Raw genomic sequence first — 25978 nt, forward strand, 5'->3', positions numbered from 1 at the left:
TTGGCTATGTAAATAATGCTGCAATGAACAGAGAGGTGCATATGTCTTTCTGAATTAGTGTTTTTATTTTCTTCAGATAAATACTCAGAAGTGGAATTGCTGGATAATAGCGTAATTCTATTTTTAATGTTTTGAAGAACTTCCACAGTGTTTTCCATAGTGTTTGTACCAATTTACAATCCAACCAACAGTGCATGAAGATTCCCTTTTCTCCACATCTTCACCAGCGCTTGTTGTTTGTTGATTTATTTATGATAGCCATTCTGACTGGTGTGAGGTGATATCTCATTATGGCTTTAATTTGTTTTTCCCTGATGATTAGTGATGTTGACCATCTTTTTATATGTCTACTGGCCATCTGTATGTCCTCTTTGGAGAAATGTCTATTCAGGTCCTCTGCCCATTTTTTAATTGGAGAGAGAGAGAGAGAGAGAGAGAGAGAGAGAGAGAGAGAGAGTATTAAATTGTATGAGTTCCTTTTTAGTCTTTTAATGGTGCCTTTTGACAAACAGCAATTTATATTTTTTAGTGTAATCTAATTTATCAATTTTTTCCTACTTAAATTCTTTCCTTCCTCAAGGACATGAAGTTACTTTCTTGTTATCTCTTACATGCTTTATAGTTTTACTTTTCACATTTGTACCTGCAATCCATCTGTAATTGACCTTTCTGTATGGTATGAGGTAGTAATCAAGTTTTCTTCCCCTCATTAATATCCAATTTATCTAGCATCACTTATTGAAAAGATTCTTCTCATTGCTGGGCAATTGGTAAAATCCTTTCAGTTTGGAAACTCAATGTTTTTGTTCTAGAAAAATTTCTTCAAATTATTTCATTGATACATTTCTTACCTCTGTTTTCTACTTCTGAAACCCCTATTATTCAAACATTGTAATTCCAGGATTTGTTCTATTAATTTTTGACATTTTTTCCTCCTATTTTTCATCTCCTTATCTTTTTGCTCTACTCTATAGGAAATTTTCTTACATTTATTTTCCATCACTTGGTTTTATAATTTTTTTTTTGCCTTTGTATTTATACTACTCATTAGTTTGTTCTGTGAATGTTTTTATAGTATCCAGTTTTTGTTTCATGGTTGCAAAATCTTCCTTTATTGTTATGATGATAATATTAATACCTTCTCAAAGTTGGCTTTTCTTTGCATAGTCTCTATTTCCCCAAAAATACCTTTCTATATTTGTTAGTTATAGTCTGTATCGTCCACAATATTCAACACTGTTGACCATTCACTTTTTGAAACTCAATTCTATACTGGCTTTGATTATAACTTGCTAACTTTTTCTCATTTCTCATTCTACTTTGCTATTTGCTACATTCGCTCTTATTTCATCACCTATATATGCATGGCTCTATTCATTAAACAAATCCTGATTATTTCCCAGGTACCATGCTTAGAGATGAAGACACAAAAATTAGTAAGACATGGTTCCTGACTCAACTCCTTATCTTACTTTTTCTTGGTATACAATCTCTCTTCATGAATAAGCAGAAACTGAAGAACTGGCCAGGATGTTTATGCCACAGAATCTTAGGGTATGAAGTTACTAGAGCAAATTAAATCTTCAATCCAAAGAAGACAAGGCAAAGTCTAGCTATAACTACATATAGGGACTAATACAAGCAAAGATTTCAGGCAAGTTAGAAGCAGAGCAATCTCTGATATTAAAAGCAGGCAATTAGCAGTTTTAGAAATCTTATTCCAGCTTTTTATATCTGTTTTGGTGAGGAGTAGGGTTTAGGAGGAAGAGAAGGAAGAAGTTCTAAGTGTTGAAAGATTCAGCAGGGAACAGAAACATGACTTCAAATATCGTCTCTATGCTAGTAACTCCAGAATTGTGACTTTTGTTCTCAATTCCAGATCCATATATCTTTCTATCAGAAAATTTTACCTAAGTGTTCTACGAGCACCTCAAACTTAAATTGAATTCTTCTTTCTTCTAAATTCATCCCTTCTCTTATGTTCCCTAAGTGAATGGCAAAATTATCATTAAATCAATCAACGTCATACTAGCTAGACATTCTGAGATTCAGTTGTCTCTCATCTTCCTCTTCTTCACTCCTCACTCATCCTACATACCTGGATGTTGAATCCAGTCCATGTTAGCTCTAAAGTATCTCTACCACCACCCCATTTTAAGTATCATTGTCTCTATCAGCACTGGTTATTAGAAATAGGTTAGGAAAGGCCTTGCAGAATACTATAAAACTTGGGGTATAAAACTAATATAAATGTGGGATAAAAACAAGTACAGAAGTAGTAGTTCCTAGGGAAGGCTGAGAATCACATTTCAAGTTCAAAGTTATCATTTCAGCCTAATTTCAGACAAATAGTAAGATACCAAGGTGGGAAGTATAATGAGAGATAGAGGTTGCTTCAGCACAGTGGTAAAGAGAAGAGAGTTGCATTGGTGAAAAAGACAGATACCATACAGGTCCTGAACCAAAGTGGGCTGTTCAAGAAAAGGCAAGAGACTTGGAAATAGGTAAAAACTCTGGGACAGAGCTAGTGGGAATGAGGCACAAAAGCAGGCAATAGCCCAGTTGTTAGGGTACAGAGCTCTACTTCTCTCTGGGGATGGGGCGGAACTCAGGTTCCTAAGAACTCTAGATTTAAGGAGGCCAGAGAATTAGAAAAGTCTCCCTATGTGGGATAAAAAGAAATAGACTACTATTTAATAATATCACTCAAATAGAGAGACCTTAGTCTTTATGTAAATACTACAACTTTGAGTTTTATAAAGCAACAAAGATTATTTCTGTTAGTTAGCAAAAGTTCCTGGAAGCCTGTCTGTCTGACTATCCTTGTTTCTGAGGAGGTTGTGTGTAGGACTTGATTAACTCTATTGGACAACTGGGAAAGGTGGGCCCTTTGGCACATGGACTACAGTATTATACAGGCCATCCACCTTGTCTCATTGCCTCTTTCATACTAGTACCATAGTTTTCTTCTAAAAATAGATAGGTTATATAGACAAGCATAAAAACTTGAGTTCTGAAGTCAGATAAGCCTGGGTTATATATAATTTTCTTATTTATGAAATAATAATGGTTATAACACCTACCTCACAGGGTAGTTTAGAAAACTAAATGAATTACATATTTAAAGTCCTTTGTGCGATGCCTGGAACATAGTAGAACCGAACAAACAAAATGAAAAATTGGCTCATGTAGCTATCTTCTCAAAATTCTTCAGTGGTTTTCTACAATTATGTCTCTACAAGCTGGCTTCATTATAAAAGCAGGCGTTTATTTCAGGCTTGGCTGTCTTTCCTACTACTTGCAGGCAGGAACTGCGTCTGTTTTATGCTCTCAACAACCAGCACTATTGCTTGCACATAGTGGGTACTCAATATATACTTGTTGAATAAGTGAGTGAACATAATATCTTTCAATATTCATGCATCCCGCCCCCATTACATACATAGCTCATAAACACAATGCTAACAGTTGTTCTTTAGAATAACTCTGTTGGTGTGTAGGATCCTGAAATGTTAAGAGAATTCTTATGCCCATCTCATTTCACTGAATGACAAAAATTATTTTATCCATTCTCTCACTCTTAAATATTCCAGGCCCTGGGGTCAGGGATTTCATGGACAAATAAAGTCCATAAACTAGATCAATACATAACTCTTTCTCTGTCCTTTTTTTTGCCAAAACCTTTCTGAGGTAGACAATTGGACTGCTTTAAGAAACTAAGAGTTTAAATACATGGCTGTTTGTATAGAATGAATTAAGGTTAAATGATTATAAATGCAAACCTCTAAACATGCAATAAAGCAACAAAGTAGATTTTTAGCAACAAAAATGTACAATTACCGTTAACTTGGTTGATTTCTGAGTTGGAGGACAGAATCTCATCTGCCAGTTTCTGTGCAGTAGGAAGAACTTCAGTGTGGTGTGCTGTGATTAAATATTGAATAAATTTTTGTAGCTGGTCCCTATTCATCTGGAAAAGGGTTTCTGAGATAGGAAGACGCAATTTGACTTGGTCTGGTTTACGAATCCTGTAGAGTGAGAGTGCTACTACATGAGCACAGTAGAATATGTCCTTGTTCCCACAGCCACATGTCACTGAAGTGATTTTGCATCGATCAAAACTGATTGCAACTTTGTAAGTCATTGCTGGTTCAGATGTACTGGCTGGCTCAGTTACTGTGCCACTGAGATGGAAGCCTAAGGAAACAAAGAAAATGTGTTTAGAGATTCTGTAGGTAGAAATTGGAATATTTTCATTTTGCATTTCAATTAATCAATTCAGAAATTATTTGCTGAGTATCTTTTATATACATGGTAGGCTCTGCCAAAAACACGAAGGTCAATGCAACTTAGGTATTGTTCTTAAGGAACACACAATCTAGAAAAAGAGTCTTTACCCTGGAGTCTTCCTGAACTAATAAGATAACTTTTGTTTACACATATGTACATTCTTCTGGGGAGACAGTTCATAGCTTTCATCACAAGTCTCAAAAAGGTTGATGAGGAATCCCAAATTAGTTAAAAACCTCTGTAGTAAATTTTGAACTCTAGGTGGTAGGCAAAGATAAGTCTACAAATAACATCAGTACAATCTAGAGTAAGGTGAAAGCCACAAATGAAAGAGAAACCAAAAGAATGCCACAAGGAGGGAAAGGAAGAAGAACAAGGAAGGTAAGGACATTTCTTCCCTAAAACATATACTAGCACATACCACCGATAATTTTGAAATTAAGTTCCCTGAAAACTTTTCAACTAATAGTTTTAGTAGTCGTTGATGATCATTGCCTTGATCTACTATTAGAGTGGATTTATTTTTTTATTTAAATTTTGATTTTCTCATCTTCTCTCTGACACCCTAATCTGTAAAATAAAGAAAAAAACATGTAAAGTGGTCAGCTCACTGCCTGGAACACAGTGGGCTCTTGATAAAAAAAAGTGACAGAAACCACCACCACAAAAATTGCTTCATGGGAAAAACTACTTTATAGACAAAGTTTTCCTGAATTTCATCATTGTGATGATCCTTTATTTATTTTCCTAAAATACAAAAAGAAAACACATAATATTGTAAAATCATCCTACTTATCAAATGTTCAGATGCCCAAGAACTACAGGCTTTAAAAACAGTGTCTTTTATTAGTTGCGGGTCTTGAAGTGATTAGATAATAGATGGACTGGTAGAAGAAGGAGTAGGCAGGTATACATTAGCAACATATGTTTGCTCACTAGTGGCTCCAGCCAGCCATAAAGGTCAAACGTCCGTATTTCCTTTCTTCATACAGCATGTCTTTTTGGTGCAAAGCAGTCAGGGATGCCAAGCCTGGTAGAAATACGGCTTTTGAAGAAAACAGTCAGGCAGCTGCTCCTCTTGTGTCCCTATCACTTCATACACAAGAAACAACAACAACACCTTCAGTGCTCTAACACTGAGGAAGCCCTAAATAATGCACCAAATTCTTTCAATGAGTTCCTGTTTTGTCTTACAAGCATTCCATCCTCCCAAACCACCCCCAAATCATAAAGCAAGCTTTATGCTGAGTAAACGAGATAACTTCAACTTTGTTTTCTGGCTGAGACAGCTTTCCTACCTGGTCTATACATTGTTTAAAAATACAATAATAAATTATATCACAGACTTTTCTCCATTACATATCACAGTGGCTTGGAGATCTCCTTAGTTTCCAGGAAAATCTCTGATCTTCAATAAAAATCTGCTATGGGGTAAGCTCTGACTAGTATGTTATCCTATAAGTGTGCCATGTTTTCCTTGGCTTCATTCAGCATGCTCCAAGTGAGTGAAACTCAAAAAGTGTGCAGAAATGGCCTCACAGCCCCTGACAGCCAAGTTCTTTGCAGGTGGTCCTTCATAGAGCTTGCCATGCTTAAATGTGAAGCAAGAGCTCTGAGAACTTCCAGATTAACAAGAAATTGCTAAAAATCCATAAGTGGCTCATGGCTTAAAATAGAATTCTGATTCTCCTGCCCTCTAAACTGAATGGTGGCACAAAAGAAAATGGAAATAACTAAAACTGTTTACTAAACAACTTTCTTTTCCAAGGCTGGAGAATCTAGGGCATGGACCCAACTGTGGACTAAACTGAAAGTACCAAGGACCAGTTTTCTACTTGTAGAAAATATAAATTTTCCCTTCTCCAAATAAGAAAATCCTATGTTTTTTATGGCTTAGCTCAAATATTATCTCTATATGAAATTCTGCCTGGTGTCCCAGTTGCTGAACTGAATCATATAGAATGAAGAAGCTTTGACTGTATGCCTCACGAGAAAAAAATTTTACCCAGAATCAAGTAATAAAGGACTTAAGTATAATCATTTCACAGATGAGAAAAAGGCTCAGAGAAATTATGCAATTTGCCCCAATTTTATTGCATGGTTACAGTCATGATAACAGAAATTAAAATGACCATAAATTCACATTCTGAAACATTTTGGGCTTTAAAAACTAGGAAAAATACATTTGTAAAGAGTTTCCTTCAAATTAATATATTTTCTGAATACAGGCAATTGCTTTTTTTAATAAAATAATTTTTAGTTCCTAATGTTTTTTGTGCACTTACTGTGTGCTAAGCACTAAGTCCTTTCACAAGTATTATATCATTTAATCCTTACCACAACTACTATTATTTAACATCTTCTATGTGTTAGGTCCTAGGAACACATCTGTGAAAAGACCAACTAATCCCCAACTTTATGGCATTTATATTCTAGCTAGGGAAATAACTAAGTCCACAGGTAATGATTTAATTCTAATTGTGGTAAGTTCTATGAAAGAGAAGTACAGAATAATAAGATAGCATGTAATAAGGAAGACCTGATTTGGTTTAGGGACAGGGTGATAAGGGATGAATTCCTTGAGGAAGTAACAGTTTGAGAAATTTATAGAATAAATAAGAATTAATTAGGTCAGAGGACAGAGAATGGCAAAGTAGTGATAAAGAGAGCTCCAGGTAGGAAAAAAAAAAAGCATACATGCAGAGGTGCTAAGAGGAACATGGAATGTTCAAAGAACAGAAAGAAGACCAGCAATTAGAAAGCCAACAAGGAGTAAAGTAGCATGCAATGAGGCTGGAGACCTATATTCTTGTGACCTAAACTGTGACCTATATTCTTGGTACCTAACGGAGTCTGGCATGGAATAAACTTTTATAAAAATGTTTGCTGAACTGAATTGCTTGAAATCTTTTAAATGGTTCCTCACTGATTATAGAATAAAGTTCAAACTTTCTATGCTGTGGCCTCTTTCTGTCTCTTCAGACTTGCTTCCCACCACTTCTCAACACACTAAAACTACTTGCAGGTATCTGACTACCCTATGTTTTCTTAGCATCTATACCTTTGTATATGATGTTCCCCATACCAGGTGAGAACCATCTCATTTCCTTCTCATCCTTAATTCCCAACTCAAATGATATCTACTCTGGGAAGTCTTCCCTGATCTCTGGAGAATTAAATGCTTCTGAGCGCTCGTGCGCTCTCTCTCTCTTGTGTCTGTCTCTGTCTGTCTCTCTCTGTCATATCTCTCTACAGCACTTGTCATTTGACATTAGTGTAACAACAGTTTTTATGTTTTGGATAGTGAACTCTTTTAAAACAGAGGTTATGTCGTTTTCATCTCAAGCAAATGTAAGGGCTTAATAAATGTTTGTTTAAGGATGAATGAATAAAAGAACACTAAATTGAATCTTTAATTTATGTATTCATATCTATGATTCACAGAGAATTAAGCATGTTTATAAAATTCCTAATTTTGTGATTAAAATGAAATCAGCTAATAATTTTACTGTGATGGTGAGCAGTGACAATAATTTATATACAAGCTAATAATAATGGGGCACTAAGATTATTTTCCATAATTCATATCTACACCTCAAATGGACAGTTGTTATGCTTTTGCCAATTTTCAACCCATATTTAAAAATATAAAATATGAGCAAACAATTACTGGATACTTACTATGTGCCACACAGTGTTCTACTTTCCATGTATCAACTAATTAAATCCTCACAACAACCCTACAAGATAGCTTCGCTTATTATCTCTCTTTTTCAGATGAGGAAACTGAGGCTCAGAGAGGTAAAAGAACTTGTCTAAAATCCCACAGCCTGTAAAAAGTTAGTCAGGATTTGAACACAGGTAGTCCAGCTCCAGAGCCTCATTCTTAAATTAATTACCATGATATACTGAACATGACATACAGTTTATGTATACAAAACTTTATAAAAGTATTTAGCAAGTACAATCCTACAAAAATAGACTAATGACAAGTCAGTAGACTCTGATGTTTGCCTGGTTTCCTGGGCAATTGTTCAAGGTAACTAAAATAGACAAGTGCTCTGTGATGCTCTCATAGTTGGAATAAAGATGGGCTCATGAACTCTTCTGTACAAGACAATGTCTCAGCACAATGAGTGAATCATCTGCTGAGAGTTCTAATGGAAAGCACTTCTCAGTACAGCCCTCTGACACCATTCAAAATCCTTTTTGTTTCTGAGTGCAAGAAAGGCTCTAGTAAAGCTTGGGCAATTAAAACCACTTTGCTCATTGCTCTTTTGATTCACCAGACCCCTAAACAGGTGCTAATGCATGAAAATGAGAGTAGTTTCAACCAATGGCAGGGAAATAAGAGCTGTAGTTTACAAAAAGAATCTTTTTTTTTATAGTCAGTTTAAGTGTGTGTAGTGCGTGTGTGTGTGTGTACGTGTAGGTGGGTGGGTGGGTATATACACAAACAGATATATAAACTAGGTAACTCATTTGAATGAGAATGCTTTCCTCTTGAATAAATTTGGTTTTGGTGATACTGCATCCTATGGATTGATTAGACCTTCTGACTTAATTCCTGTCTCCTGGAAAGCAGTGTACCAGCAGTCACTCTTTCTCCTTTCTGTTACCTAGAAAAATGGTAGCCACACAAAGGCTTAAAACAGAGTGGCATCATCAAATTAACTAATTTCCTTTTCTGAAAGCCTTATTCAAAGGCTGGATAACTATTGCCTAAACAAAAGCACCAGAATGGCTCTGTGGAATCATATTATAATATAAAGAGCTCAGGAATCAGGGTGCTTGAGTTCGAATTCCAGTATCCCTCAATTCCTCTTTGCCTCAGTTTCTTAATTATGCAAATAGACATAGTAATACTTATATGCTTAGCAGACTCATGTGAAAGTAATTTGTAAAGAACACATTTTCCAGAGATATCATTCAATAGCAATCCCAACTGGCCAGGGCCAGCACCTATATAAGTTCACAAGGAGCAGATGGTGCCCACACACTGGGTGAGGGTGCGAGAGATTGCAAAGTGAGGAGCAGTATTGTTTATTTGGGAATACAAATGATGCTGCCCTATTACCCTGAGAGCTACTCGGTTTGTTTGTATTAGAGAGGTCACCCTAAGCTTCTCGGAGCAGCTGAGTAAGCTGGAGGGCCCTTCTTGTGGCCATCTGCTTCCCTCCCAGACTCCTCTGGCAAATCAAGAGATTTTCCTTGTATTAACTTCTGAAGAAAAGCCACAGGCCCTTCTCAGCACTAGCTTCTGCAGGAAATGGTCTCCGCTCTCCATCTGTGCCATCAACCAGTTAAAGAACAATGAGGCTTCCCAAGCCCAGGCATTCACTTACAATGATGCCCTTGCATTATCTAGTTTTCCAGTACTCTTTTACTTGGATCTCTATAAGGGGATTAGGTGTGTCTTTTAAAAGATCGAGTTATTTATCTTTGTTATTTTAGAAACATTTTATGTAGAGGGAAAAAATAGGAAGAATCTGTCTGGAAAATTCATTAAAAAGTATAACGTGCATAAAACAATCACTTTAAAAACAGTAATTTCATCACTCCGCCCCCGTAACTATTTTGTGGAGCATAAGATTTATAGAACGAGTTGTCTTATGTACTGACAGATAACCAGTCTATTCAGAACTGCAGATGAGATGCCTGCTCCTCACTCAGTTCACAAATTTGAACATAGATTGGGAAAAAAAACACCACACTCCTTAGGCAGTCCTCTGCAGAAACAAGGTATATACATGTTGCAAAAATGGAATGTTATAGGCTAATAACTACCATCTGGGTTATTGATTTGAACAGAGAAAAGGCAACATATAATTGTAAGAAGATTTCAGAAATTATCCTATTCCATTTAGTACTACATCAATGGGGGGGGGGGATAAAAACTGAACAATAAACTGCTTTTCAAAAGGAAAAGGATACACATAGCTATTTTTGATCAACTACAATATTAAGTGATCAAATATTTATTTTTGAGTCTTCAAAACAGTATTGATTCATTTTAAAGCATTAAAAACTACCCAGATCTTTTCCAAGAAGAAAAAGATTTCCTTGTTACTTCTGAGACTGTGTGCACTGAATCAAGCCATCAGGATATACTTAAATTATACTTGAGGCAGTATATATAGTTCCCTGATTCCAAGCTCTAAAGACTCTCTAATTTTAAGCAGAGCCTAACATCAAATAATCTAAAGAAAAATGCCTATGTATAAATATCATATGAACTGTAATCAAATTCTCATAGCAATCAAAAGACTAATTTTCGGGCAATCTTAATCCTCCTCTTTTCTAAACTACATGACATTTTATTTTCAATATGGCCTTTTTAATATGGAGATGAATGCATATCCCACATAACATTCTTTATTTAAGATTTCAAATGCTAGTAATAATGCCATTCCTAACATTTACTGCATTTTGGTCAAGGCCTCACATTACCGTAGCTTTATTTTTTTGTTCCATCTTCCAACTTGACTTGTGTGGGGCAGCAAGAATGACAAAACAAATTCAATTAGGGCAATACTTTTTATTTTCTTTAGAAACTGGAGCAAAACCATTTTTCTACATTCTGCAGTAACTTGATTCCATACAAACACTAACCAAATAGAAGACATTCTCATTAAGTCTTCACTCAGGGTTCTAAATGCATTCACATCATCCATTGGATCAAAGGAGCAATCCCTCATAGGAAAAAGCTCTAGTGGCAGCAACTCTTCTGAATCAAAATTACATTCTTACTGTACAATTCTATCAACTGGCCGGCATCTCCTTGTGCCCACCACTGTTCTTATATGCTTTTTAACTCCTTTGCTGCTCTAACCCCAAAGGCAGGGAACAAAATTGTTAAATGGAATATTATTGGATAGACATTTGTCCAAAGAAGATATACAAATGGCCAATAAGCACATGAAAAATGCCCAGCATCATTAGTGATTAGGTAATTGCCAATGAAAACCACAATGAGATAACACTGCACACCCCACTGGAATGGCAATAATAACAACAACAACAACAACAATAACAACAATAATAGGAATGTAAATGTTGGTGTGGAAGTGAAGAAATTAGAACCCTAATACATGACTGGTAGGATTATAAAATGGTACAGCCACTATGAATTTGAGATTAGGCTCTGCTTTAAATTAGGGGGTCTTTACAAAAAAAACCAAACAATCCAATTAAAAACTGGGCAGAAGACCTGAACAAATACTTCTCCAAAGAGGAAATACAGATGGCTAACAGATATATGAAAAGATGCTCAAGGACACGAATCATCAGAAAAATGCAAATTAAAACCACAATGAGACATCACCTCACACCTGTCAGAATGGCTATCATCAGTAAATCAAAAAACAACAAGTGTTGGCAAGGATGCGGAGAAAAGGGAACCCTCATGCACTGTTGGTGGGATTGCAAATTGGTACAGTTGGTATGGAAAATAATATGGAGGTTTCTCAAAAAATTAAAAATGGATATACCTTTTGACCTAGCAATTGCACTTCTGGGTATTTATCCAAAGAAAACCAAAACAATAATTCGTAAAGATCTATGCACTCCAATATTCATGGTGGCACAATTTACAATAGCCAAGATATGGAAGCAACCTAAGTGCCCATCAACAGACGATTGGATAAAGATATTATGGTTCATATATACAGTGGAATCTTACTCAGCCATTAAAAAAAATGAAATCCTATTATTTGCAACAACATAGATGGACCTGGAGGTTATTATGCTGAGTGAAATAAGTCAGAGAAAGATAAATACCATATGATTTCACTTATATGTGGAATCTAAAGAACAAAAAGAACAAACTAATCAAAAACAGACTCACAAATATAGTGGACAATTTGGTGACAGACAGAGGGGAGGGGGGTTGGGGGCTGGGAGAATGAGGTGAAAGATTAAAGAAGTACAAATTAGTAGTTGATAGCTGGGCACGAGGATAGGGAGCATGGCACAGGGAACGCAGTTAGCATGAATATGATGGCTAAGTGGAGGGCCAGGGGGGAGAGGGAGCAATTGGGGGAATCGTTTTATGAACAATATAGATGTCTAACCAATGTACTATATACTTGAAACTAATTTAAATAAATACATTTATTTAATAAATAGATAAATAAATAAATAAAATGTACAGCTAAAAAAAATAAATAAATTAGGGGGTCTTTAGATGCTAGAATATTCCTCCTCATTTATACTTCTTTACAGAGACTCCCTGAGCATCTTTAGAATATCTAAATCATGAATTATGCATTTATGGGTTCTATTGCTCTCTGCAATATAATTTCTCTTCTTTAAATTGAGTTTAAATTCATTTATAAAAGAGTCATGATCTATTCCTAGTTTTCTGAGTGTGTGTGTTTAATGAAGATATCGAATGTTGTCAAATGCTTTTTCTTAATCTAGTGAGAAGGTCACATGGTTTTTCCTTTTTTGGTTTGTTAATATGGTGAATTACATTAAGTTTTTACATATATTTTAATTGACTTATACTTTGTATTCTTTAAAAATGTTTTATTGAGATATAATTCACATAATATAAAGTTTACCCTTTTAAAGTATATAATTCAGTGGTTTTTATGTTATATAATCATTGTTATTAACTTATTCCAGAATATCTCCATCATCCTGCAAAGGAGATCCTGTACGTATTAGCAGGCAGTCCCAATTCTGTCCTGTCCTGATTTTCTGATAACTACTAATCTATTTTCTGTCTACGGATTTGCATATTCTTGACACTGCATATCAATGGAATCATACAGTACATGACTTTTGTGTCTTTCACTTGGCATATTTTCAAGGTTCATCCTTGTTTTAAGATATAATACTTCATTCCTTTTTTTATTCCTTTAAAAAATTTTTTTAAACTGAGGTAAAATTCACATAACATGAAATTAACCATTTTAAAGAAAACAATTCAGTGTCATTAAGTACATTCACAATGTTGGGCAACCATCCCCACGATCTATGTCCAGAACTTTTCATCATCCCAAACAGAAATTCTCTGCTCATTAAATAGCAGCTCACCATTCCTCACTCCTCCAACCACTGGTATTCTCTATACTACTTTCTATCTCCATGAAATTGCTTACTCTAGATACTCCAACTAGTGGAACTATACAGTATCTGTTCTTTTCTGTTTGGCTTATTTCACTTAGCATGTTTTCACTGTTTATTCATATTGTAGCATGTATCAATATTTCAAATAACTTCTGTTTGTATGAATATGCTATATTTTGTTTTTCCATTCAATAGGTGACAGACATTTGAGTTGTTTCCACCTTTTAGTTATTGTGAATTATGGTGCCATAAACACTAATGTACAAGAATCTGAATCCTTGTTTTTATTTTATTTTTTATTTATTTTATTTTTTAAAACAGCTTTACTGAGACATAATTCACATATCGTACAATTCATCCACTTAAAATGTACAAGTCAATGATTTTTAGTATATTCACAGATTGTGCAACCATCATCACAATCTAACTTTAGAACATTTTTGCTGGCCCCCTAAAAAAAATCTTGTACCTATTAGCAATCAATCCTCAATCCTTCCACTACCTCCCCAGCCCTTAGCAGCCACTAATCTACTTAATGCCTCTATAGATTTGGATATTTTAGACGTTTCATACAAATGGAATGATATAGTATATAGTCTTTTGTGACTGGCTTCTTTCACTCAGAATAATGTTTTCAAGGGTCATCCATGTTGTAGCATGTGTCAATACTTCATTTCTTTTTAGTTCCAAATATTTCTTTATATGGATATATCACATTTTATTTATCCATTCATCCAATGATGAACATTTAGGTTGATTCCACTATTGTGCTATTATAAATAATGCTGCTATAAATATTATTGTGCAACTTTTTCTGTAGACATAAGAGTAGAATTGCTGAATCATACAGTAACTCTATATTTAATATTTGGGGGAACTGCTAAACTTTTTCTTTCCAAAACAGCCACACCATTTGACATTCCTATCAGCATTTTATAAGGGTTTCAATTTCTCCATATCCAACACTTGTTGTCTTTTGGAGTATAACCATTTCAGTATGTATGAAGTTGTAATCATTGCATTTCCCTAATAACTAATAATGTTGAGAATTCTTTCATGTTTATTGGCCATTTTTATATCTTCTTTGGGGAAATGTATATTAAGATCATCATGTTGTCTTTTTATTACTGAGTTTTAAGTTATCTATATGTTCTAGATAGAGATCCTTTATCAAATATATGATTTATAAATATTTACTCTCATTCTGTCTATTTTCTTGGTGGTATCCTTTGAAGCACAAAATTTTAAATTGTAGTTAACTTCAATTAATCTATTATTTTGTTTTTCACTTTTGCTTTAGGTGTATATCCCAGGCATTTATGCCTACCCATGTTTTCTAAGAGTTTTATGGTTTTAGCTTTTATATTTAGGTCAATGATCCATTTGCCCTAACTTTTGTTACATACATGGTGTGCAACAGGAATACAACTCCATTATTTTCTGAGTTCTTGTTTTTAATTTTTTGGGATAAATACTTAAGAAAGGAATTGTTGCTCATATGGCAATTCTATGTTTAACATTTTGAGAAACCGCCAAACTGTTTTCCATAGTGGCCGTACCATTATATAATCCTACCAGCAATGTATTAAGGTTCTAATTTCTCCAATTCTTCACCAACACTTATATTCCTATTATTATTATTATTATTATTATTATTATTATTATTATCATTTTTATGGGTGTGCGGTGTTATCTGATGTTGTTTTCATTTGCAATTACCTAATGACTAATGATATTGAGCATCTTTTCATGTACTTATTGGCCATTTGTATATCTTCTTTGAACAAATGTCTATTCAAACCTTTCCCCATTTTAAAATTTGTTTTTTTTGTTATTGTTGAGTCACAGGAGTTCTTTATATATTCTAAATATTAAGCCTTTTTCAGATGTGTGATTTGTAAATATTCTCTCTCATTCTATGGGTTGTGTTTTCGTTCTCCTTATAGTGCCCACTTCATTCCTTGTACTGCTAAATAATATTCTATTATATAGCTATGCCATATTTTGTTTAATTATTCATCAGTTTATAGACATTAGGGTTGTTTCCACTTTTGGGCTACTATGACTAATGCTGCTATGAACATCCATTTACAAGTTTTTGTGTGAACGTGTTTTCAATTCTCTTAGGCATTGCTATAGGCTAAATGTTTGTATCTACACGAAATTCATATATTGAAAACCTAATGCCCAAGGTGATGGTATTAGGAGGTGGGGACTTTGGGAAGCGATTAGGTTATGGGGCCAGGACTCCAGTCTTAGGAATGGGATTAGTGCCCTTATAAAAAAGGATCTGGAGAGATCCCTTTCCCTCACCACCATGTGAGGATACAATGAGAAGTTGGCAGTCTGCAACTTGGAAGAGGGCCATCACCAGAACTCGACCATGCTGACACCTTGATCTGAGCAGCCCAAACAAAGACAGGTATATACCTAGAAGTGGAAGTGCAGGTCACTAATTGATACCTGAACATTAAATCAACCCTGCATCCCTGGAAGAAACCTCATTTAGTCATATTATATTTTCCTTTTAACATAATGCTAAATTTAATTTGTTAAAATTGTTTAGAATTTGTTAAAATTGTTTAAAATTATTTAGAATTTTTGCATTTATGTTCATGACAGATAATGGTCTGTAGTTTTCTTGTAACGTTTTTGTCTAATTTTGTTATAAGGATAATGCTGGCTTCACAGAATAAGTGGAAAGTAATCTTCCCTTTTCGCTATTTTTAGATTTTATCAAGAATGTTGGATTTTGTCAAATGCTTTATCTGCACCATTGAATTTTGTTACTATGGTGAATTACATTTATTAATTTTTGAATGTTAAATGCATTCCTGAGAAAAATCCCATTTGGTTGTTATGCATTACCGTTCTCATATATTGTTGGGTTTGATTTGCTAAAACATTGTTCATAATTTTTGTGTCTTGGGTCATGAGTGATATTGATCTGTAGTTTTCTTTTCTTGTAATGTCTTTGTCTGGTTTTGATAACAGTGTAATGCTGGCTTCAAATTTTTAGAAGTTTTTGTGTAGAACTGGTATTATTTCTTCCTTAAGTGTTTTCTAGAATGGCGAGAGACACTGGGACTCAAGTATGCCATGGTGGTGAGTTCCCTGGGTTTTCTTTTTGCTTCTTATATCTCAGAGTTGGAGCTGATGAAGCCGGCAACCCAGGAGAAGCCGGTAACCCATTTGCCAATGAACACAGGCAAAAAAAAAAAAAAAAAAGCCCCCAACAAAACCCATTCCCTGCAGCCAAAAATTCAGAAAAGGGCCAACTAGTAAGACAAAACACTTTTAGGCAATAAGTGCTCTACTCCAGACAAACACCACAGAGAAAACAGTGACCTGACCCCCACCAGTGCCAGAAAAGGTTGAGTGAAGAGACTTCTACATCCATTAGGTTGTAAAAGGTGTCCCTGCCCTGGGCTCTCCTATCCTTCTTGGGATGGTATCAGATGAAGCATAGTGAAGGATTAGGACTTCCAACTCAACCCAATGTAACAACACCACCACTCCATCCTTGGTGTCAGTAGAGGTCATGTAGAGAACAGTAATTAGGCATTCCCTAATCTTTTAAGCCAGCATGGTATCAGTGGAGGCCAAGTGGGGAACCTGAACTTCTACTCCCATCTGTCAGTAATAAGCAGCTCCCTTCCTACCACTGCCACAGCAGTGTAGGAGGAAGCAAGATGAAACAGAAGGCTTTAATAAAATCCACAGTCTTATAATACCCAAAATGTCCAATTTCCAACTGAAAATTACTCATCATACAAAGAACCAGGAATTTCTCAACTTCAATTTAAAACAAGAAATTCAATAGACATTAATACCAAAATGACAGGGCCATTAAAGTTATTTAACAATCAGAAAGGGGCCAATACAAAATGCTTCAATGAGCAATTACAAATACTATTGAAACAAATTTTTTAAAATTAAAAACTTTCAGCCAGAAATATAAGATATAAATAACCAAGTGGAAATTTTAGAACTGGAAAATACAATAACTGAAATAAAAACTCAGTTGATGGACTCAATAGCAGAACAGAGGAGAGAGAGAAAATAACCAGTAAACTTGAAGATAGAATAACAGAAATTACCAAATTTGAAAAGCAGAAAAAAACATAAAACAAAACAACCCCCAACGCACTAAACAGTCTCAGAGAACAAAAGATCTAACATCACTGGACTCCCATATAGAGAAAAAAAAGGACAAGTACTGAAGAAATAATATCTGAAAATTTCCCAAACATGGAAAAAGATATAAACCTATAAATTTAAGAAGCTGAGAAAACTCCAAATAAGATTATATCCAAAGATATCCACATCACGATATATCAAACTTCTGAAAAGAAGAAAAAAATGTCTTAAAAGCAGCTAAGAAACAACCCCTTATCTATAGGGAAAAAACAATTCAAATGACAGCAGATTTCTCATCAGAAATAATGGAGGCCAGAAGGAAGTGGCACAATATTTTTCTATTGTTGAAAGGAAGCAATTGTAAACCCTGAATTTTATATACAGTAAAAATATCCTTTAGGAATGAAAAAGAAATCAAAACATTCTCAGATAAAGCAAAACTAAGAGAATCTGTCCCCAGCAGACTTACTCTAAAGAATACCTAAAGGAAGTTCTCTAAACAGAAAGAAAATGATTTAAAAAAAAAAAAAGGAACTTTATAAGGCAGTAAATGAAAATATGGATAAATGAAAAAAGGCTTTCTCCTTCTGCTGAGTTTTCTAAATTATGTTTGGTGCTTGAAGAAAAAATTATAACACTGTCTGATATGCTCCTAAATGTATGTAGAGGAAAATATTAAAATGATTATAATATAAATGGGGAAGGTAAGAGATGTAAAGAGAAGTACTCAAAGTGAAAAAATGTTGACATCAGTAAACTATGATGTTATGTATCTATAATATAAAACCTAGAGCAATTCCTATAAAAACTATATAAAGAGATGCACTCAAAACAATACAAATAAATAAAAATAGAATACTAAAAAATGTTCAAGTAACTCTCAGAGAAAGAAAGAAGAAAACAGAAATAGAACAGTAAGAACAGAAAACTAAAAATAAAATGAAATTAAATCACAACATACCAATAATTATATTAAGTGTAGTCTATATGTACCATTAAAAGACAGAGATGGGTAAATTAAAAAAAAAAGACATTACCCAAGTATATCCTGTGTAGAAGGAACTCACTTATAACAATATAAGTAGGCTGACTCTAAAAAGATAGAAAAAGATTTATCGGCTATTAATCAAAAGAAAGCAGGAGTAGCTATATTAATATCAGATAAAGTATACCTCAGAACAAAGAAAATTACCAGAAACAAAGAGGGATATTACTTAATGATAGAAGAGTAAATCTATCCATAGCAACCCTAAATTTGTATGAACCAAAGAACCTCCTGCAAAATATGTGAAGCAAAACCTGACTGAACAGAAAGAATAGACAAATCCACAATTACAGTCAATATCCCTCTCTCAGGAATTGATAGAACTAGTCAGAAAATTAACAAGGATCTAGAAGAACTCAACAACCCCAACAACCAATATGATATAATTAACATTTATAAAATACTCCACCTAAAAATAACAGAATAAATATTTTTTTCAAGTACCCATGAAACATATACCAAAATAGACCATTTCTAGGCCATAAAGCAAATTTTATTAAAGTTTTAAAAACTGAAATTAATCAGTGTGTCCCTTGACTAAAATAAAAGCAAACTAGAAATTAATCACAGAAAGATAACAGGAAAATCACCAAATACTTAGAAACTAGGCAACATATTTCTAAATAATCCATCAGTTCAAGAAGAAATCTCAAGAGAAATTTTAAAATACAGCAAACTGAATACAAATGGAAATATATAAAAAATTTTTGGAATACAGCTAAAGCAATACTGAGAGGGAAATTTATAGCCTGAAACATTTACTTTTTTTAAAAAAAAGAGGAAAAGTCTAAAATTAATAACATAAGCATCTAGAAAAAATAGAGTAAAATAAACACAAAGCAAGCAGAAGGAAGGAAATAATAAAGATAAAAGCAGAAATCAATGAAACTGAAACAGAAAAACAATAGAGAAAAATCAATGAAGCAAAAAGCTGGTTCACTGAAAGATCAATAAAATTGACAAATCTCTAGCAAGACTAAAAAAGAAGACAAAGAAGACACAATACCGATATGAGGAATAAAACAGGGGATATTACTTCAGAACTTGCAAATATTAAAAGGATAATAAAGAAATAATATGACACATAAATTTGACAACATGGATGTAATAAAACAATTTCTCGAGTAGAAACTATCAAAACTCATCCATCATAAAACAGGTAGCTAAAATAGCCCTAAAATTGTTAAGGAAATTGAATTTGTAATTTTCAAACTCTTGAGCAATCTTTATGCTCAAACAATTTTACTGAAGAATTCTACCAAGTTTAAAAATGAATTAACATAAATTTAACAATCTCATAGAAAATGTAAGAAAAGGGAACACTTTCCAAATTATTTTATTAAGCTAGTATTACCCTGATACCAAAACCAAAGGCAGTAACAAAAAAGCTAAAGATCAATATACCTCATAAATATGACACAAAAATCCTTGACAAAGCATGAGCACATAGAATTTAGCAATATATAAGAAGAATTATACACCATGACCAAGTAGAGTTCATTACAGGGATGCAAAGCTGATTCAATATTTGAAAATGATTCAGTATTTGAAAATAAGTCAATGTAATCACCATGCTAACAAGCTAAAAAAAAAAACCCCACATAATTATATCAACTGTTGCAGAAAATGCATTTGACAAAATTTGACACACATTCATGATAAAAACTCTCAGAATAAAAGCAAAAATAGAGGAGAAATTTCTCAATGTAATACTAGCACCTACAAAAAACTGATAGCTAACATTATACTTAATGGTGGCAGAATGAATGCTTTCCCCTAAGACAGGGAACAAGGTAAGATGTAGGCTCTCGTCACTCTTATTCTACAGAGTAATGGTGAATAAGTGAGGTCAGCAATGTCACATAACACATGGTAAACATATAAAAATCAACTATATTTCTATATACCAATGACTATATTTCTACATACTAGCAATGAACAATTAGAAACCAAAAGTAAAAATACAATACTACTTAAAATCACTGAAAAAACCTAGGTGTAAATCTGTTAAAACATGTGCAGGACTTGTATGCTGAAAACTACAAAACACTGGTGAAAGAAAACACAGATCTAAATAAACAGATTCAATGTTCATGGTTTAGAAGACTCAAGCTAGTAAAGATATCAATTCTTTCTAAATGCAATTAATGCAATTCCTATCAACATCCCAGCAAGATTTTTTGTAGATATAGATAAGATTATTCTAAACTTTACTTATATGTAAAGGCAAAAGGACAATTTTAAAAAATAAGAATTGGTAAATGGGGATCTTTGGAAACACGGTGGAGTGAGAGACATCCCCAGATCTCTCCCCTTGAAACAACAATAAGCTGAACATCTAAAACTCAACAAAAAACACCCAAACTACACACCAGCACATCTGAGAGTGGGATCTGAGTATAAGAGCTACCACAGGTCAGAACCCGGGGTGTCGGGTGGTGGTCTGGGAGAAATAAAGAATCTGCCTCTTGCAGCACTGGAGCTACCTGCAGGAGGAGGGGGAGGGGAGAAAGAGTGGTGAGTTCCTTTGGTGTTTCCTGAATAGCCCTGCCTGGAAAAGCTGTGAGCTCCCCACCGCTGGCCGGCGGCAGGGCCCAGTCATCAGGGCAGAAAGCAGAGAAGTGGGATGGGTTCACAGAGAAACAATAATTGATTTTTGCCAGCTGCAGTTGCAAAACCGAGGCTGAGCTGCAGCCTCTAACTCCCAATCCAGAGGGCCCTTCCCCCATACCCTCAGAGACCCATCACTGTGGAGCCCCAGGGGAATCTTGGCAACAAACACTGCCGAGACACTCACTAACACCGACAGGGACTCAAACTGAGGGCAGCAAGTGTGATTATATATCTACAAGAAAATTAAAAAGGTATTATTAAGGCTTTATATAAATCAGGGATTCAAGAGGCTTAGACACCACCTACTGGAAACCAAAAGAAAAGCACCTTCTTTGCAGCAGGCTAAAGAGAGACCTTTATATAATAAATCTTCTTTCTGGAAAAACAGCAGAATACACTTCCATTAATACACAGGTGGAGAAATAGTAAATTAAACAACATCAACAACCAAGGTGGCAAAGCATCTCAGAAAGAAAGAAAAATCTCCAGAAAATAAGCATATAGACATAGAAATATGTAACTTAAATGACAGAGAATTCAGGATGGTACTTCTGAAAAAACTCAGTGAGTTCTGAAACGAGTCATCAACAATTTCAGGAATTGAAAAAACAACTGGATAAGCAGAGCAAGGAGATTGAAACCCTCGAAAAGAACAGAATAGATCATCTAGAGATTTTAAAAAAAAACACACTGCGAGAGTTGAAAAATGAAATAGCAAGCTTGGGAAATAGGGTTGACCAAATGGAGGAAAGGATCAGTGATATCGAAGACAGAAATCTATAAATAAATCAGAAAGAAGAAGAGAGAAACTGAAGAATGAAAAATAATGAAAGAGAAATACAAGAATTAGCTTATACCATCAAGAGAGGAAACATAAGAATAATGGACATTATCGAAGGTGAGAAAAAGGAGCAGGGACTAAAAAGCATTTTTAGACAAATAGTGGACAAGAATCTCCCAAATCTAAGGAATGAGCTGGAGCTTGGAATTCAAGAAGTCAACAGAACACCCAGTTATCTCAACCCAAAAAGGCCTTCACCAAGACACATTGTATTAAAGTTATCAAAAATCAAGGGAAAGATAGAATTCTCAGGGCAGCCAGGGAGAAGAAAACAGTAACTTATAAAGAAAAATCCATTAGATTATCCTCAGACTTCCAGCGCAAAATTTACAAGCCAGAAAGGGATGGAATCAAATATTTAAACTATTAAGTGAAAAGAACTACTAGCCTAGAATAATGTATCCAGCTAAACTCTCCGTTAGATATGAAGGAGAAATTAAGACCTTTCCAGACATACAAAAATTGAAGGAATTCTCTACTACAAGGTCTGCACTACAGGAAATATTGAAAGGGGTCAGCTCACCTAAAACAAAATGGCCAAAAAAATATATACATAATTAGGAGTAAAGTGACTATCAGACAAATAGAAGCAGAGGAGTGCAACCCTTACTAAAAAAAGGGCATTATAAGCTTAAATAATAAGAGAACTGCTACAGCAAGATAGTAATGAACGTTCAGCATATATAGGGACAAATTGAGACAACAATGACTGAAAAGGGGAGGATTCGAAGATCCAAATTTGCAAAGGGGAATGGAGATAAGACATGCACAGAAGAAAATGGACGACTGCATATATATAACAATCCTTTTCATATTCGTAATGGTAACCACACACCAAAGATTCAAAACTGAAGTATAACATAAAACAAGAAGAATCAGAGGCAAAACCCACAAAAGCCAACCAAAATAAAGAAAACAGAAAAACAAGGACAAGGAAACAATGGAAACACTGAGTTATCAGAAAGCAAAAGATAAAATGACTATAAGAAGACCTTGTGTTTCAATAATCACCTTAAATGTAAATGGACTGAACTCACCAATAAAAAGACACAGAGTTGCAGATTGGATAAAAAAAAAAAAAAAAAACCCAACCATATGCTGCCTCTAGGAGACACATCTCAGCTCCAAAACAAATACAGACTCAAAGTGAAAGGGTGGAAAATGATATTTCAAGCAAATGGCATTCAAAGAAAAGCAGGAGTAGTAGTACTAATATCAGACGAAACAGACTTTATAATAAAAAAGGAAAAGAAAGATACTGAGGGACATTTCATAATGATAAAGGGAATCATGCACCAAGAAGACATAACACTTATTAATATCTATGCTCCCAGTAAGGGAGCCCCAAAATATGTAAAGCAATTATTAACAGAACTAAAGGGAGAAACAGACAAAAACACTATCATAGTAGGGGACCTAAATATTCCACTGTCATAGATGGACAGATCATCCAAACAGAAAATCAATAAGGAAATAACATCCTTAAATGATACATTAGACCAACTGGACATAATTGACATTTACAGAGCCTTTCATCTCAAAACAGCTGCTTATACATTCTTTTCTAGTGCACATGGAACATTCTCAAGGACTGACCACATACTGGGACACAGAGATAGCCTCAACAAATATAAGAGGGTTGAAATTATACCAACCATGTTCTCTGATCATAATGCTTTGAAACTAGAGATCAATCACAAAAAGAAATCAGGAAGAACCACATATACATGGAGATTAAACAACATGCTACTGAAGAATAATTGGGTCAGAGAAGAAATAAAAAGAGATCAAGAGATATATAGAAATGAATGATAATGATAGCACAACATATTAAAACTTTTGGGGCACAGCAAAAGCGGTCATAAGAGGAAATTCATATAATTACAGGCCTACTTCCAAAAACAAGAACAAGCCCAAATAAACAACCTAATGCTTCATCTTAAAATCTAGAAAATGAAGCCTAAAGTCAGCAGAAGGAAAGAAATCATCAAAATTAGAGCAGAAATAAATGAAATTGGAAACAACAACAACAACAACAAAAAACAATAGCAAAAATAAATGAAACAAAGAGCTGGTTCTTTGAGAAAGTTAATAAAATTAACAAACCGCTGGCTAGACTCACTAAAGAACAAAGAGAAAGGACACAAATAAACAAAATCAGGTATGAAAGAGAGAAGAAGTCAAACTGTCACTATTTGCGGATGACATGATTCTCTATATAGAGAACCCTAAAGACTCCACAAGAACACTATGAGAAACAATAAGCAAATTCAGTAAAGTCTCTGGATACAAAATGAACATTCAAAAATCCATAGTGTTCTTATACTCTAATAACGAAGTGTCAGAAAAAGAGATGGAAAACAATTCCTTTAGCGATTGCAACAAAAAGAATAAAATACTTAGGAATAAATCTAATGAAACATGTGAAGGACCTATATAGTAAAAACGATAAGACTCTATTAAAAGAAATCAAAGAAGATACAAAGAAATGGAAAGATATTCTGTGTTCTTGGATTGGAAGAATCAACATAGTTAAAATGACCTTATTACCTAAAGGATTATACAGATTTAATGCAATCCCTCCATCAAAATCCCATCAGCATTTTTTAAAGAAATAAAACGAAAAATCATCAGATTTGTATGGAAGCACAAAAGACCCTGAATTGCCAAAGCCATCCTGAGGAAAAAGAATGAGGCTGGAGGCATCACTCTGCCTGACTTCAAATTATACTACAAAGTGACAGTAATCAAAACGGCATGGTATTGGACCAGTGGAACAGAATCGAGAGTCCAGAAGTAAACCCATATTTATATGGGCAAATAATTTTCGACAAAAAAGCCAAAAACATACAGTGGAGAAAGGAAAGCCTCTTCAATAAATGGTGCTGGCAAAACTGGAAAGCCACCTGCAAAAGAATGAAATTAGACTTGTCTTGTTGTCTATCACCAAACACCAAAATTAACTCAAAATGGATTAAAGACCTGAATATAAGACCTGAAACAATAAAATGCATAGAAGAAAACAGGAACTAAACTCAACGACCTTGGACTTAAAGAGGATTTTATGAATTTGACATCAAAGGCAAGGGAAGTAAAGCTAAAATAAATGAATGGGACTACATCAAACTAAAAAGCTTCTGCTCAGCAAAAGAAACCATCAACAAGGTAAAGAGACAACCATTCAAATGAGAGAATATATTTGCAAGCAATGTCTCCGATAAGGGCCTAATATCCAAAATATACAAATAACTTATACGACTCAATAACAACAAAAAACCAAACAATCGAATCAAAAAATGGGCAGAGGACCTGAACAGACACTTCTCTCTAGAGGACATACAAATGGCCAACAAATATATGAAAAGATGCTGAACATCGCTAGCTATTAGGGAAATGCATATCAAAACCACAATGAGATACCATCCCACACCTGTTATAATAGCTATAATATACAGGACAAATGTTGGAGAGGATGCAGAGAAAAAGGAACCCTCATACACTGCTGGTGGGACTACAAATTGGTACAGCCACTATGGAAAACAGAAAGATTTGAAAGTCATATGATATCACTAAAAGCAACAAATGAACAGGACAGAGACTCATGGACATGAATTATAGAGTAGTGGTTACCAGAGGGTAGGGGGTGGGTGATGGAGGGGGTAGGTAGACAATTAAAAGGGGTCAAATATAGGGTGGTAGGGGAAGGGCAAAGTGGGTAAAGGGGATCAAATATATGGTAGCTGAAGGAAATTGGACTTTGGGTGGTAAATACACAATAGAATATACAGATGTCAAATTATAATGTGCACCTGAAATTATATAATTGTATTAACCAACGTTACCTCAATAAACTTAATAAAAAAATAAATAAATTAGAAAAACTTTTAAAAAGAAAAAGAAATAAATATAAAATAAGAATTGGGAGGAAACAGTCTACTCTATTTTAAGACTTGCTATATAGCTATAGTAATCAA

The 25978-nt window shown here is 34.4% G+C and overlaps 1 protein-coding gene across 1 annotated transcript in view; it reads right to left on the bottom strand.

The window, feature by feature from the left end:
- Positions 1 to 25978, bottom strand: part of ZSWIM5 (zinc finger SWIM-type containing 5) — a 146792-nt gene that overhangs the window by 60044 nt on the left and 60770 nt on the right. Inside the window, exon 2 of the mRNA XM_011367580.1 lies at positions 3841 to 4197. Within this exon, the coding sequence (XP_011365882.1) occupies positions 3841 to 4144 (304 nt within the window). The 5' untranslated portion in view covers positions 4145 to 4197. The remainder of the gene's footprint in view (positions 1 to 3840; positions 4198 to 25978) is intronic.

The sequence above is a fragment of the Pteropus vampyrus genome, unplaced genomic scaffold (genome assembly GCF_000151845.1).
Source record: "Pteropus vampyrus isolate Shadow unplaced genomic scaffold, Pvam_2.0 Scaffold135, whole genome shotgun sequence".
In the NCBI taxonomy this organism is placed as follows: domain Eukaryota; kingdom Metazoa; phylum Chordata; class Mammalia; order Chiroptera; family Pteropodidae; genus Pteropus; species Pteropus vampyrus.